This window comes from Trichomycterus rosablanca, chromosome 4 (assembly GCF_030014385.1).
Source record: "Trichomycterus rosablanca isolate fTriRos1 chromosome 4, fTriRos1.hap1, whole genome shotgun sequence".
NCBI classification, from domain to species: Eukaryota; Metazoa; Chordata; class Actinopteri; order Siluriformes; family Trichomycteridae; genus Trichomycterus; species Trichomycterus rosablanca.
In genome coordinates, this window is record NC_085991.1 from 24,409,084 (window position 1) to 24,424,816 (window position 15,733).

General features: G+C 40.3%; 1 protein-coding gene across 2 annotated transcripts in view; it reads left to right on the forward strand.

Moving 5' to 3' along the window:
• unm_hu7910 (un-named hu7910) overlaps positions 1–15,733 on the forward strand; it is a 74,510-nt gene that overhangs the window by 53,216 nt on the left and 5,561 nt on the right. For both annotated transcript variants that reach the window (XM_062994030.1, XM_062994031.1), the window contains exons 14-21: positions 4,864–5,014; positions 6,453–6,589; positions 6,728–6,826; positions 10,532–10,621; positions 10,725–10,865; positions 11,336–11,471; positions 13,025–13,116; positions 13,793–13,926. In XM_062994030.1, coding sequence (XP_062850100.1) covers positions 4,864–5,014; positions 6,453–6,589; positions 6,728–6,826; positions 10,532–10,621; positions 10,725–10,865; positions 11,336–11,471; positions 13,025–13,116; positions 13,793–13,926 — 980 coding nt within the window. The remainder of the gene's footprint in view (positions 1–4,863; positions 5,015–6,452; positions 6,590–6,727; positions 6,827–10,531; positions 10,622–10,724; positions 10,866–11,335; positions 11,472–13,024; positions 13,117–13,792; positions 13,927–15,733) is intronic.

Genomic DNA, 15,733 nt, shown 5'->3' on the forward strand with positions numbered 1-15,733 from the left:
ATCTATCTATCTATCTATCTATCTATCTATCTATCTATCTACCTACCTACCTACCTTTCTATCTATCTATCTATCTATCTATCTATCTATCTATCTATCTATCTATCTATCTATCTATCTACCTACCTACCTACCTACCTACCTACCTACCTACCTACCTACCTACCTACCTACCCAGCCTCAGTACCTGGTGGTACAACTTTCTTGTGGAATCGTTGCCCTTGTCTCTCATACTAAGGCTTCCAGCTCATGAGGTTTTCTATAGATGGACACAAGATATGTCAGGACCGATTTCTTAGCTAAGCTTTTGTTGAAGTGTGCTTGGTATCATTATCTTGATAGAAGAATAGAATAGAATGCCTTTAATTGTCATTGATACATATACAGATGTACAGTACAACAAAAGTCTTTCTTTGCATATCCCAGCTTGTTTGGAAGCTGGGGTCAGAGCACAGGGTCAGCCATTGTACGGCGCCCCTGGAGCAGACAGGGTTAAGGACCTTGCTCAGGGGCCCAACAGTGGCTGCATGGCAGAGCTGGGATTCGAACTCTCAACCTTTCAGTTGATACCCCAAAGCTCTGCCCACTAGGATACCATCATTATCTTGCTGGAAAGTCCAGTAATCACCAAGGTTTAGTTTAATTACAGAAGGCATAAAATTCCTCCTCAAAATTGGTAGTGGTAATCCTTGGTATTTTTGCGAATCCAAATTGCCAGTCACACAGTCAAGATAAGCAAAAAAAACCATTCCCACATCATCAGTAACCCATATCCATGCTTGATTCTAGTATTCTTCTAGCCATAAGCTTTGCCTTTCTTGCTTCAGAAAAACAGCTAATCCGCAAGGCCAAACAGTTCCAGTTTAGATTAGTTACTCCTTAGAGCTGTTGTTGTCACTGACACATTTGTCCCAGCCTTCATCAGGTCATCCTGTAAGGTCTCAGCAGTAATGGGGTTCTTCATTTACCTAATGAGATTGCTAAGGCCTCTGGATACAATATTGGGGTTTCCATCATGTTCAGGCAGGTTTGCTGCTGCACCATTAGTTTGAAACTTCAGTACAGTACAGTAGACCCTTGACTTATGAATTTAATAGGTTCCGAAGGGCTGTTCTTAAGTCAAAATGTTCGTTAGTTAAACCTATTTTTCCCATAAGAAAGAATGTAAATACTGTAGAATGAATCTGTGCTAGACCTCCCAAACCACCCCCTTACCTAACCTTTCTAATGTCTTAAATGGTCTTCTTTGTTATAAATACAAGTATATTTTCCCTTAATTTTAAATTATAGAATAGACATTACTGTAGTAAACAATAATAAACAACAATACACAGTAGTACTGTACATAAAAAACACACATCACATTACAGTACAGTCAGTGTGCTGTACCATACACCATAATAAATTGCATTCTTTTTTAAATAGTATTAGATTTTTTCATTTTCTCACCACTGCACTTTCTCTGCACCTTCTTTGGGGGAATTTTGATATTGAATTTTACTAAATATAAAGAAAACACCGGAAAAACACCGCCCGCAGTCCGAATGTTTGCTCACTATATATACTGTATATATATATATATATATATATATATATATATATATATATATATATAAACTATATACAGTGTATCACAAAAGTGAGTACACCCCTCACATTTCTGCAAATATTTCATTATATCTTTTCATGGGACAACACTATAGACATGAAACTTGGATATAACTTAGAGTAGTCAGTGTACAGCTTGTATAGCAGTGTAGATTTACTGTCTTCTGAAAATAACTCAACACACAGCCATTAATGTCTAAATAGCTGGCAACATAAGTGAGTACACCCCACAGTGAACATGTCCAAATTGTGCCCAAATGTGTCGTTGTCCCTCCCTGGTGTCATGTGTCAAGGTCCCGGGTGTAAATGGGGAGCAGGGCTGTTAAATTTGGTGTTTTGGGTACAATTCTCTCATACTGGCCACTGGATATTCAACATGGCACCTCATGGCAAAGAACTCTCTGAGGATGTGAGAAATAGAATTGTTGCTCTCCACAAAGATGGCCTGGGCTATAAGAAGATTGCTAACACCCTGAAACTGAGCTACAGCATGGTGGCCAAGGTCATACAGCGGTTTTCCAGGACAGGTTCCACTCGGAACAGGCTTCGCCAGGGTGGACCAAAGAAGTTGAGTCCACGTGTTCGGCGTCATATCCAGAGGTTGGCTTTCAAAAATAGACACATGAGTGCTGCCAGCATTGCTGCAGAGGTTAAAGACGTGGGAGGTCAGCCTGTCAGTGCTCAGACCATACGCCGCTCACTGCATCAACTCGGTCTGCATGGTCGTCATCCAAGAAGGAAGCTGACGCACAAGAAAGCCCGCAAACAGTTTGCTGAAGACAAGCAGTCCAAGAACATGGATTACTGAAATGCCCTGTGGTCTGACGAGACCAAGATAAACTTGTTTGGCTCAGATGGTGTCCAGCATGTGTGGCGGCGCCCTGGTGAGAAGTACCAAGACAACTGTATCTTGCCTACAGTCAAGCATGGTGGTGGTAGCATCATGGTCTTGGGCTGCATGAGTGTTGCTGGCACTGGGGAGCTGCAGTTCATTGAGGGAAACATGAATTCCAACATGTACTGTGACATTCTGAAACAGAGCATGATCCCCTCCCTTCGATCCCCTATCCAACAGGATAACGACCCCAAACACAACCTCCAAGATGACAACTGCCTTGCTGAGGAAGCTGAAGGTAAAGGTGATGGACTAAACCCAACTGAGCACCTGTGGCGCATCCTCAAGTGGAATGTCATCATGGAGGAGTGGAAGAGGATTCCAGTAGCAACCTGTGCAGCTCTGGTGAATTCCATGCCCAGGAGGGTTAAGGCAGTGCTGGATAATAATGGTGGTCACACAAAATATTGACACTTTGGGCACAATTTGGACATGTTCACTGTGGGGTGTACTCACTTATGTTGCCAGCCATTTAGACATTAATGGCTGTGTGTTGAGTTATTTTCAGAAGACAGTAAATCTACACTGCTATACAAGCTGTACACTGACTACTCTAAGTTATATCCAAGTTTCATGTCTATAGTGTTGTCCCATGAAAAGATATAATAAAATATTTGCAGAAATGTGAGGGGTGTACTCACCTTTGTGATACACTGTAGATGTTGCGGTCCAATTAGATCCGACAGTTCGTCTTTCTCTTCTCCCAGTTTGTCTCTGCACGTGTTCACCTTGCCCCGCCTCTCTCCCTCACTGAACACAACTCGCCCCTCCCCACCGCCAATTCTTTCTGCCCTCAGAACACATTTCTGTAAGTAAAACTCCCATGATAGCATGGAGACGGTTGAGGAGCTGGTTAGTAAAAAGAATAATAATGGCTCAATTATTTGGAGATGGTTCGGATTCAATGGTGGAGAAGTGTCGGATGAGCAGCAGAATAATGTATTCTGTAGAGAATGCCGAAAACAAGTCCAGACAAAAGGTTCGAGCTCTGTGTACCTTTGATCATTCGTTTTTCACTTCAAATCTCAAAGTTAAAAAACAAGAAAAGGAGTCGTTATTCGTTTCAAAAACCAATACGAGCGCATGCACACACTGACATGCACGTATTTACTTCATATATAAACAGTGTAAATCAAGCACAAGTGTTATAAACAGTAATAATAATGTAACGGTGCGTCTCCTGTTGTTCTGACTCTTGTGTTTGTATATGTGATGTGCATATATTTGCTCTATCTGTAAAAAACAAACATTATGGGGAGTGATTTCTGTACTGGATGTTGTATGTGGTCATGTTAGTTTATACTGGACGATCGCCCGAAGTCCGACACGTCATTTATTTATTTATCTTCTATTATATATTTCTTGTTGTCGTCCAATAAACAACCAAAAATTTATAAAATTTCATGAACTAACTCTGCAGTAAACAAGGAGCAAACAGCAATTAAACAACAAATAAAGCTGTTAAATAATAATAAAGTGCATTAAGCAGAACGCTGATTAAAATGCATTAAATGTTGTAATAGTTACACAGTAACATGAACGATTAGTTATGCCTGTATTACAGAACTGAGTTCTGTACAGTAAAAAAACAAACATGTCCAAACATGTGAGTGGGGGTTTAACGAGAACGCTACTTTTAATGTCATATGAGCACAGCCGGAAACATTTCAGATATCCTCCCTACACACTCGCTCCCTGAGCCCTATAGTGCACTTAACATTCTTAATATATTTGTAATTCACATTACACGACAGGTGAGACGTTAGAAAACAATAAACATTTTTCTTAGAATAGTTCTTGTGTGAAGCTTCCCCAGCATGAATATTAATAAAAGTGCCTGTCTCAGAAGTGTCTTTTTGTTATTACCTTATGGGATGAAAAACTATCGAGATATATATCGTATATCGTCATTCAGCGAAAAAATATCGAGATATGATTTTTGATCCATATCGCCCAGCCCTAGTTGCAACCCACCTTGAACACACCTCTGGGTGGCTCTGGGTAGTGTTTATTTAATACATCATGTTCCCAATCATTTAATCGTAACCCAGGTTTAGATCTTACAGTAGGTTTTAAGATCAACAGTATATTATATACTGGATAAATAATTGTGACATGGCCGTATTAACATATTATTCTTCTACTGTAATTGTACATCATTCATTGTCTTTGATTATTTGCTATATCAATTTACTGATGAGGACCTCATTTGAAGCAAAATCTATCTCTGCAGATAAGGTTAAGAGTTTTATGTATGCTTATTTTCTTTGGGGGTTGAATAGTTCCATTAACAACTGTAAATAAGACATACATTCATAAACACTAGAAAAGATTACTTTTCTTTTGTGTGCATTTTGTAGACAGAGGATGATATGGCTGAGAAACTACGCAGTAATGAGATGCTGCTAAAGGCTGTTAACACTTACAATGAGGCGGCTGATCTTCCGGATGCCCCTGCAGATCTTATAAAAGCCACATTAAAAAGACGTGCTGATAGACAGCAATTCTTAGGTAAGCTAACACATTGAACACAAGTTTAGATGTGCATTTTAAAGGTCAGATACAGAAAAATTGGCAAATTCAGTCACAAAAAGACATTGCTTTACATAGTGCTAGTCACCACCAGCTGGCATAACAGTCTTCTTCTGCATGTCTTTAGAAGTTTTTTTTTTTTTTTTGCTGTACTGACCCCATACTTAAAAGCTAGGGGTGTAACGATACATCGTTTCACGATGCATCGCGATGCAAAAATGTAGCGATGTGCATCGTGGACATCTGCGCGATTGTACGAGTGCACGTGCGTTCTGTAATTTATTAGTGATGGGTCGGTCGCGAACAATCCGGCTCTAAGAGTCGGCTCTTTTAAGTTTAAAGCCGCACGTGATTGGTCAAGATGCGTGGTGACGTTTGTGTGTTTACGCTGAGCAGGAGGGGCGGGGTTACATACACACACACACACGGACAGCGTGCACATGAACAGGAGGGAGTGAGAGAGAAAGAAAGAGAGAACTTGATGAAGTTTTACATTGCGCTTTACGCAGCCAGACACGCTTGAAAGGTGAGGAAAATGAGTAACAGGAAACAGTAAAGTTTGGACACGAGGAACCACTTTAACAGAGAAGTTCAGACCCACTGAGACCCACATCTTACACATGTCACTGTGTATTGTAGCAACATCTGTCCCCTCAGAGAGAATCTTTTCCAAAACAGGGCAGATCATAACAGAAAGGAGAAACAGGATCAACCCATCAAAGATGAGCTCGGTTTTTCTGAATGCCAATCTTCACTAAATACTTACAAATACCGTCACCTGGATGCTGCTTTTTCTTTTGCACATTTTCATTTATATTTTGTTGAGTGATGCTTTGTTGATGTGTTCTTTCACTCTAGATGCAAATTTACAAATAATATACACAATCAGACCTTTTGGTCTAATTGAGATGGGTCTTTGTTTTTGTATTTTATAATTTATTGTTGTAGCACTCTGTTCCATGTTGAGTATATAAATAAAGCCATTTAAATAATAAACATTTGATACAATGTTTTTTTTTACATTAGTATTTCATTTTACATGTAATTTGTTAATACATTAGTTCAAGCAACAAAGAAAATTTGTTTAAAGACTCAGCTCAGCAGCTCAGCTCAATGAGCTTGTTTGATTACTTTGATTTTCAATTTAAGATGGCAGTAAGTAACTTAAATTTGATTTAATTAAAGTACTCTGTTCTTGGTAATTACCTTTAATTGCAAGGGACTGAAGTTTTTTTTTTTGTTTAAAAGATGTACAAGAAAATGTGCATTGTTTTGCACTGTTAACACTTAAAAAAAAAATCGTGAGAAAATCGAATCGTGAGCTCAGTATCGTGAATCGAATCAAATCGTGAGCAGAGTGTATCGTTACACCCCTATTAAAAGCACATCTCTGCTGTTTTCTACTGATTTCTAACAGGTCGCACAAAGGGCTTTTTAGCTACCATGGAAAAGCTTGTCCAGATTTTCCCAGAGGACATCACTTTAAAAAACGATCTGGGAGTGGCTCATCTGCTGATCGGTAATAACAAAGGGGCAAAACGAGTTTATGAGGAGGTACGTTGTTCTTGCTCTCATCATATTAACATGACTGGGGTGTGACCAACAAAATTATTTATCACAATTTATGAGATTGCAAGTATTTTTGTCTCTGGAATTTTTTAATTTTTTGATATTTGTTGTTTCTCTTTAAAGGTGTTGAGTATTGCTCCAAATGATGGGTTTGCCAAAGTGCATTATGGATTTATTCTTAAATCTGAAAATAAGATTGCAGAAAGCATTCCTTACCTTAAGGTAAGATTTACAATTCAAGACTATATATGCACACCTGCTTCACAATTAATAACACTTAAAGCCTCCCTCATCAGTTACATGTACACTGATATATACTGTAGATAAGCTATGCTAGACTGGCTAGCTTTAGATGTCAGTCAAAGTCAGGCTTTACTGACATTGGTGCATTAAATTGCATGTTTTATTAATTTATTTGCATTATATACATTTATTGTAGGGGTGCTTGAGTGGCAAAACGATCCACCACCTACTGGCCAGCTGGGTGTATACACAGACATGATTGGTTAATCTCCCTTGCGGCCAGTGTCCAGTTCAGGTGGACCAGACACACATGATCCGGACCAGGATAAAGCTGTTATTGGAAACGAAATGAAAATCAACTGTATTATTTTTAGTCAGTTACGTTTTAATGACAATGGTAGCCTGATGGGTAGAGATTTGGGCTTTTAAACAGGAGGTTGTGGGTTTGTATCCCGGCTCTGCCATACAGCCACTGTTGGGTGCCATATAATGGTTTACCCTGTGCTTTTACCCCAGCTTCCAAACAAGCTGGGATACATGGAAAAAAAATCTCATTGTACTGTACTGTGTGTATGTATATATGACGAAGGCATTTCATCTGCCAATTAATTAATTCAGTCATCTTTAATAAGACTGTCATAGTGGGCCCAGAGCCTACCCAAACAGACTGGTCACAAGAGAGAAAAGTCCCTGGTCCGCTGTTCTTTCCATCCTGGTGTACATTTACATTTTCTTCATCTAGCAGATGCATTTTATCCAAAGCAGCTTACAGTACTGTGTCAGCATACAGTCTAAGCAATTGAGGGTTGAAGGCCTTGCTCAAGAGCCCAACAGTGGCAACCTGGTAGTGGTGGGGCTTGAACTGGTGACCTTTCCATTACTAGTCCAATACCTTAACCATTAGGCAACACCTGCCTAGTTGCTGTCTAGTTGCCACCCCTACCCTGACAGAAAACCACAGATTGTCACTTACTGACTGCTTCTGTACACCCCAGAGGCTGTTGTTTCTACACTCACTCTCCGTTTTATCAGCTCCACTTATCATATACAACCCCTGGCAAAAATTATGGAATCACCAGTCTCTGAGGATGTTCCTTCAGTTGTTTAATTTTGTAGAAAAAAAGCAGATCACAGATATGACAAAAAACTAAAGGCATTTCAAATGGCAACTTTCTGGCTTTAAGAAACACTAAAAGAAATCAAGAAAAATAATTGTGGTAGCCAGTAACAGTTAGATTTTTAGAACAAGCACAGGGAATAAATTATGGAATCACTCAATTCTGAGGAAAAAATTATGGAATCACCCTGCAAATTTTCATTACAAACACTAACACCTGCATCAGATTAAAGCTGCTCGTTAGTATGCAGGTAAAAAGGAGTGATCACACCTTGGAGAGCTGTTGCAACAAGTGGACTGACATGAATCATGGCTCCAACACCGGAGATGTCAGTTGAAACAAAGGAGAGGATTATCAAACTCCTTAAAGAGGGTAAATCATCGCGCAGTGTTGCACAAGATGTTGGTTGTTCACAGTCAGCTGTGTCTAAAACCTGGACCAAGTACAAACAACATGGGAAGGTGGTTAAAGGCAAGCATACTGGTAGACCAAGGAAGACATCAAAGCGTCAAGACAGAAAACTTAAAGCAATATGCCTTGAAAACAGAAAATGTACAACAAAACAAATGAGGAACAAATGGCAGGAAACTGGAGTCAACGTCTGTGACCGAACTGTAAGAAACCGCCTAAAGGAAATGGGATTTACATACAGAAAAGCTAAAAGAAAGCCATCACTAACACCTAAACAGAAAAAAACAAGGTTACAATGGGCTAAGGAAAGGCAATCGTGGACTGTGGATGACTGGATGAAAGTCATATTCAGTGATGAATCTCGAATCTGCATTGGGCAAGGTGATGATGCTGGAACTTTTTTTTGGTGCCGTTCCAATGAGATTTATGCAGATGACTGTCTGAAGAAAACATGCAAATTTCCACAGTCATTGATGATATGGGGCTGCATGTCAGGTAAAGGCACTGGGGAGATGGCTGTCATTACATCTTCAATAAATGCACAGGTTTACATTGACATTTTGGACACTTTTCTTATCCCATCTATCGAAAGGATGTTTGGGGATGATGAAATCATTTTTCAAGATGATAATGCATCTTGCCATAGAGCAAAATCTGTGAAAACATTCCTTGAGGAAAGACACATATGGTCAATGTCATGGCCTGAAAACAGTCCGGATCTCAATCCAATTGAAAATCTGTGGTGGAAGTTAAAGAAAATGGTCCATGACAAGGCTCCAACCTGCAAAGCTGATCTGGCAACAGCAATCAGAGAAAGCTGGAGCCAGATTGATGAAGAGTACTGTTTGTCACTCATTAAGTCAATGCCTCAGAGACTGCAAGCAGTTATAAAAGCCAGAGGTGGTGCAACAAAGTACTAGTGATGTGTTGGAGTGTTATTTTGTTTGTCATGATTCCATAATTTTTTCCTCAGAATTGAGTGATTCCATAATTTATTCCCTGTGCTTGTTCTAAAAATCTAACTGTTACTGGCTACCACAATTATTTTTCTTGATTTCTTTTAGTGTTTCTTAAAGCCAGAAAGTTGCCATTTGAAATGCCTTTAGTTTTTTGTCATGTCTGTGATCTGCTTTTTTTCTACAAAATCAAACAACTGAAGGAACATCCTCAGAGACTGGTGATTCCATAATTTTTGCCAAATAGAAGCACTTTGTAGTTCTACAGTTACTGACTGTAGATCATCTGCATGCTTTGTTAGCCCCCTTTCATGCTGTTCTTCAATGGTCAGGACTCTCCCAGGACCACTACAGAGCAGGTATTATTTGGGTGGTGGATCATTCTCAGCACTGCAGTGACACTGACATGGTGGAGGTGTGTTAGTGTGTGTTGTGCTGGTACGAGTGGATCAGACACAACAGCACTGCTGGAGTTTTCAAACACCTCACTGTCACTGCTGGACTGAGAATAGTCCACCAACCAAAAATATCCAGCCAACAGCGCCCCGTGGGCAGCGTCCTGTGACCACTGATGAAGGTCTAGAAGATGATCAACTCAAACAGCAGCAATAAGTAGCTGCTCAGGTGGCACAGCGGTAAAAAGAAGGAGCGTCGTTTCGAATCCAGCTCTGCCTTTACGGTCGAGGCTGGGCGGCTATGGACAACGATTGGCCTGTTGTCCGTGTGGGGGGCGGGACTTGAGACCGTAGGGGATGCTCTCTCAGGAACGGGGCGCTTGCGCCCTCTGCTGGCTGGTTGGTGGCGCCTGTATGGAGACGGGAGGGGGTGTGGCGGAGTGTGTGATCCTCCGTGCACAGTACTCTGCCACGCTACACTCGTCAAGTGTGGGTGATAAGACGGTCGATTGGCTGTGCACGTTTCGGAGGAGGCATGGAATGGCCTCGTCAGCCCAAATCAGGAGCAGGAATCCGCACTAATGAGAGGATGATAGATGGGATGAAATTGGACGCGCTAAATAAAAAAAAAAATAAAAAAACATGTAGAAACAAGGAGGTAGTTTTAATGTTATGGCTGATCAGTATATATATATAATAGATGTTGGTGTTTCTGTTCATTTAAGTCATTACACAGATCTAATATCCATATACGTACTTGTTAATTCACGGCTGTATGTAAATTTGTGTCTGTGTTTGTATTAGGAGGGTTTGGAGTCTGAAGCACCAGGAACTAATGATGGAAGATTTTATTTTCATTTGGGAGATGCGCTGCAGAGAGTGGGAGAGCCAGCTGTAAGTTGCTACAGAAATATGAAGCATATATAATACATTTAAATGATATTTTACAGTACTAAGATATAGGCATGTGGGTTTTGTGTGTTTTGTGTTTGTGCAGCAAGCTCATGAATGGTATGAGACTGGCTACCGGAACGGCCACTTTGCCTCCGTGTGGCAGCGCTCACTGTATAATGTGGCAGGACTGAAAGCCCAACCCTGGTGGACAGCCAAAGAAACTGGATACACTGACCTTGTCCGGGTACTGATCATACTTTATACCTTATATCTGTGTTCCTGATTAATACGATTAAAAGAGCATTTCAGACAACTGTGTAGGATTTTAAATTAGTCCAACGCCACTGAGACCATCTCTCGAACTCTCGAGTTTAAATCCCAAGCGAACCCCTTGTTAATCTGGCCGAGCGCCCAAACGGACACGATTGCTTATGCCTGTGGGAGTCAAATGGGTCTTATTGCCATTGTGCAGTTGCATTCTATGTTGTCTGGTCTAAGCATCTGCATTAGTTGTGGGGTATTTGTAGAGTTCTCTGTGAGGCTCCACCACTGGAAGATAAAAAGATCACTTAAAAGGGGAAGTGATGGTCTCAGCCCGGGGAGCTGTCGGAAGTAAATTTGCTGAAGTAGTTGTCACATGAATAGGAGGTGTGAGTATCTGTTGAGTATGTGTGACACTGTTGTGTCATTGTGCGTGTGTGTATCACCATGAAGATGCTGGAGCGGAACTGGATGACTTTCAGAGATGAAGCATTAGCAGTGATGGATGCTGGCAGTGGACTCTTCGTGCCAGAGGATGAAAATCTTAGAGAGACAGGAGACTGGGGCCAGTTTACACTCTGGCAACAGGGTAATATACAATTTTCAATCATATACACTTGCATAAACATGAACTCACGTTCTTTTACAAACCCCCTTTAGCAGAAAAGTTGTAAAGAATTGATTTGTTAATTCTCTTAAACATCTATTTCACTGATAAAAGCTTATTTGAAATGGAATGAAAGTCAGTGGAAATGTGTGCTGTGGTCAGACGAGTAAAAGATTCAGCAGGTTTTCTCTGTGCCTATGACAAAAGGTACCGACTAGACTGTAATTAGGGAATGGTGCAAAAGCAACCATGGGGTTGCATCAGTGCCTACAGCGTATGGTGACCTGCATAAAATAATATTGATGCACTCACTCACTTTCTTAACCGCTTATCTAATTAGGGTTGTGGGGGGTGCTGGAGCCTATCCCAGCTTTTCAATGGGCGCAAGGCACACAGTAACACCCTGAACGGGACGCCAGTCCATTGCAGGACATACACACACCCATTCACCTATAGGGCAATTCAGTGTCTCAAATTAACCTGACTGCATGTTTTTGGACTGTGGGAGGAAGCTGGAGCTCCCGGAGGAAACCCACGCTGACACGGAGAGAATATGCAGACTCCGCACAGAAAGGACCCGGACCGCCCCGCCTGGGGATCGAACCCAGGACCTTCTTGCTGTGAGGCGACAGTGCTACCCACCGAGCTACCGTGCCACCCTAATATTAATGCAGAGGCATATTTTACAGTTTTAGAGAGACATATGATGCCATCAAGGCGCAATGTCTTTTCCCAGGAAGTCCATGGTTGCCCACAGCATGGCTTTACAGTGTGTGCTTAACTGGCCTGCCTGCAGTCAAGTTCTGTTTCCCATTCGAAATGTATGATGCATCATCAGACAACGGTAATCACAGACAGAGTCTTCTATTATGTAAGAATCAGCAAAAATTTTACTTGTAAAACTGCAACAATTAGTCTCCTTTGTTCCCAAGTAATAAAAAGTGATCAAACAGTTGTAAACATGCCAACCTTTAAGTGTGTTGCAGTGATTAAATGCAACCTTTGTTTATTTTTACAAAATACAATGAAGCAGGTCAGTGAAAACATGCAAGACGGTACAGTGGTTCAGTGGGTAGCACTGCCACCTCACAGCAGGAAGGTCCTGGGTTCTTTCTGTGTTGAGTTTGCATGTTCTCTTATGTCTGTATGGGTTTCTTCTGGTAGCTCCAGGTTCCTCCCATAGTCCAAACACTTGTAAGTTAGGTCAATTTGAGGTACAACATTGTCAGTGATGGTGTTTGATATTGAACTTGAACTGATGACTTCCTGTCATCAATGTAACCAAAGTGTGTAAAACATGACGTTAAAATCCTAATAATTAAATAATTAAACAGTGAAAACATAGACAATCTTTGTAGTTGTCAGTTAAAGGTTCAAGAAAATTAACAAATAAAAGATTCTTGTTTTATTGCATTTTATGGAATGTCCCAACTTTTCTAAAATTGGATTAGTAGATTCATGTATACATATCTATACATAGATAGATACATTAATACCCAGCATTAAAAGCATATATGCATTGCTTCTGTTCTTAGGACGCAAAGTTGGTTCTGCCTGTCAGAGCGTTCCTAAAACATGTGCTTTAATGGAACGGTTTAAAGACTCCACCAGCTGCAAGAGAGGCCAGGTAAAGCTGCTTTATTTCCACTACTGTGTCCTGGTAACAATTCTTATGATTTTATGGTAAAATACTTCCTGTGATTTAGTGATTAATTATTAATAAGTGATCAATAAGTAGTCAGTTGTGGTTATGTGTAATAAATAATTGGACTGGTTATAAAAAACACAACTTTGTTAGTTCTTATTCATGCCTTTATATTTATATATATATATATATATATATATACAGTTTATACAGTATTTCCCAGTTGTAATATTTTAAACACCCCTCTGTATAGAAACTAGTATTTTAGTTTACATTTTAATTATTATGTTTTATCTGAATATAAGTGGCTAGCACTGTTGCCCCACAGCAAGAAGGTCCTGGGTTTGATTCCCAAGTGAAGCGGTCCTTTCTGTGTGGAGTTTCCATGTTCTCCCCGTGTCTGCGTGGGTTTCCTCTGGGAGCTCCGGTTTCCTCCCACAGTCCAAAGACGTGCATGTGAAGTGAATAGGAGATACTAAATTGTCCATGACTGTGTCTAACTTGAACTGATGAATCTTGTGTAACCAGTAACTACCTGTCCTGTCATGAATGTAACCAAAGCATAAAACATGACCTTAAAATCCTAATAAATAAATAAATTTGAATGTCTGCATCCTGCTACATGGTATCACTTTTTGTTAACCATTTTCATTTTCAGATTAAGTTCTCAGTGATGCAGCCTGGTACACATGTGTGGCCTCACACTGGACCCACTAATTGCCGTCTGCGCATGCATCTGGGTCTGGTAATTCCTACTAAAGGCTGCAAGATTCGCTGCACCAATGAAACCCGGTCAGTAGCTTCATCAAATTTTTACTTCCATTTAATCCTATCCTCAGGTTTTCTCTGTTAATTCTGGCTAAAGACGATTCTAAATTCAGCATGATCATTATGATATACATTTTTCACTACATGGTCATGTCCTACCACCACTTCATCCTGGTCAGTGTTGCAGTGGGTCAGGTTTCTTCAGAATCACTTGTGGCAATGCAGTAACACACCTAGGACAGGGCGGCAATCCATCGTGGGGTTTTGGCCATCAACCCACCTCAGAAATAGACAATCATGTCTGTATGTAGCCGATAGCACAGCTAGGGAGTCAAACTCTGGATCCAGCAGTAGTGGGCTAGCATACTTTACCACTGCTCTGCTATATCGTCTATAAAGATATACAGTTTTTAATTATGAAAGTATTGGATTGAACTAAGAATGTTAACAGTTAATCAGTTAACCTAAAACCACTAAAAAGTCATGCATCTGAAGAAAGTCTTTATTAAACACAGATTTTCAAAAGAGTTTAGTTGTCTTGGAGGTGGTTTGAATGAACCAGTGTCTATTTCACGATTTAGCATCATTTTGCCTCTTATGAAGACATTTTTTTAATGCTGCAGCAAACAAACACTTTATTTTATCAGCTCCACTTACCATATAGAAGCACTTTGTAGTTCTACAATTACTGACTGTAGTCCATCTGTTCCTCTGCATACTTTGTTAGCTTGCTTTCACCCTGTCCTTTAATGGTCAGGACCCCCATAGGACCACTACAGAGGTACAGGTATTATTTAGGTGGTGGATCATTCTCAGCACTTCAGTGACACTGACATGGTGGTGGTATGTTAGTGTGTGTTGTGCTGGTACGAGTGGATCAGACACAGCAGCGCTGCTGGAGTTTTTAAATACCGTTTCCACTCACTGTCCACTCTATTAGACACTCCTACCTAGTTGGTCCACCTTGTAGATGTAAAGTCAGTTTCTATTGCTGCTGTTTGAGTTGGTCATCTTCTAGACCTTCATCAGTGGTCACAGGACACTGCCCACGGGGCGCTGCTGGCTGGATATTTTTGGTTGGTGGACTATTCTTAGTCCAGCAGTGACAGCGAGGTGTTTAAAAACTCCATCAGCGCTGCTGTGTCTGATCCACTCATACCAGCACAACACACACTAACACACCACCATCATGTCAGTGTCACTGCAGTGCTGAGTGATCCACCACCCAAATAATACCTGCTCTGTGGTGGTCCTGGGAGAGTCCTGATCATTAAAGAACAGCATAAAAGGGGGCTAACAAAGCATGCAGAGAAACAGATGGACTACAGTCAGTAATTGTAGAACTACAAAGTGCTTCTATATGGTAAGTGGAGCTGATAAAATGGACAGTGAGTGTAGAAACAAGGAGGTGGTTTTAATGTTATGGCTGATCAGTGTATAATGGATTTAGAAGGTGTACAGACTTGACAAATGTATTGTGTGGATTTTATTTGAAATGGCCAAACTTTTTTTTTTTTTTTTTTTTTTTTTTTTGGCCACATATGAACACAAGAAGAAAGAAAACTTAATGATACCAAAAAAAAAAAAAGAATGTGCAGGGAAAGTAAAAAAAAGCCGAATGGGCTTATATAAACAAACTTTCCCTCAAGACAAAAATATATACACATACATATATATACATACATACATACACACACACATACACACATACACACACACATATACACATACATATATATACACACATACATATACACACATACACATACATACATAAAAAAAGGAACAAAATATATACAAATATGTATACACACACGCACACATACATGTA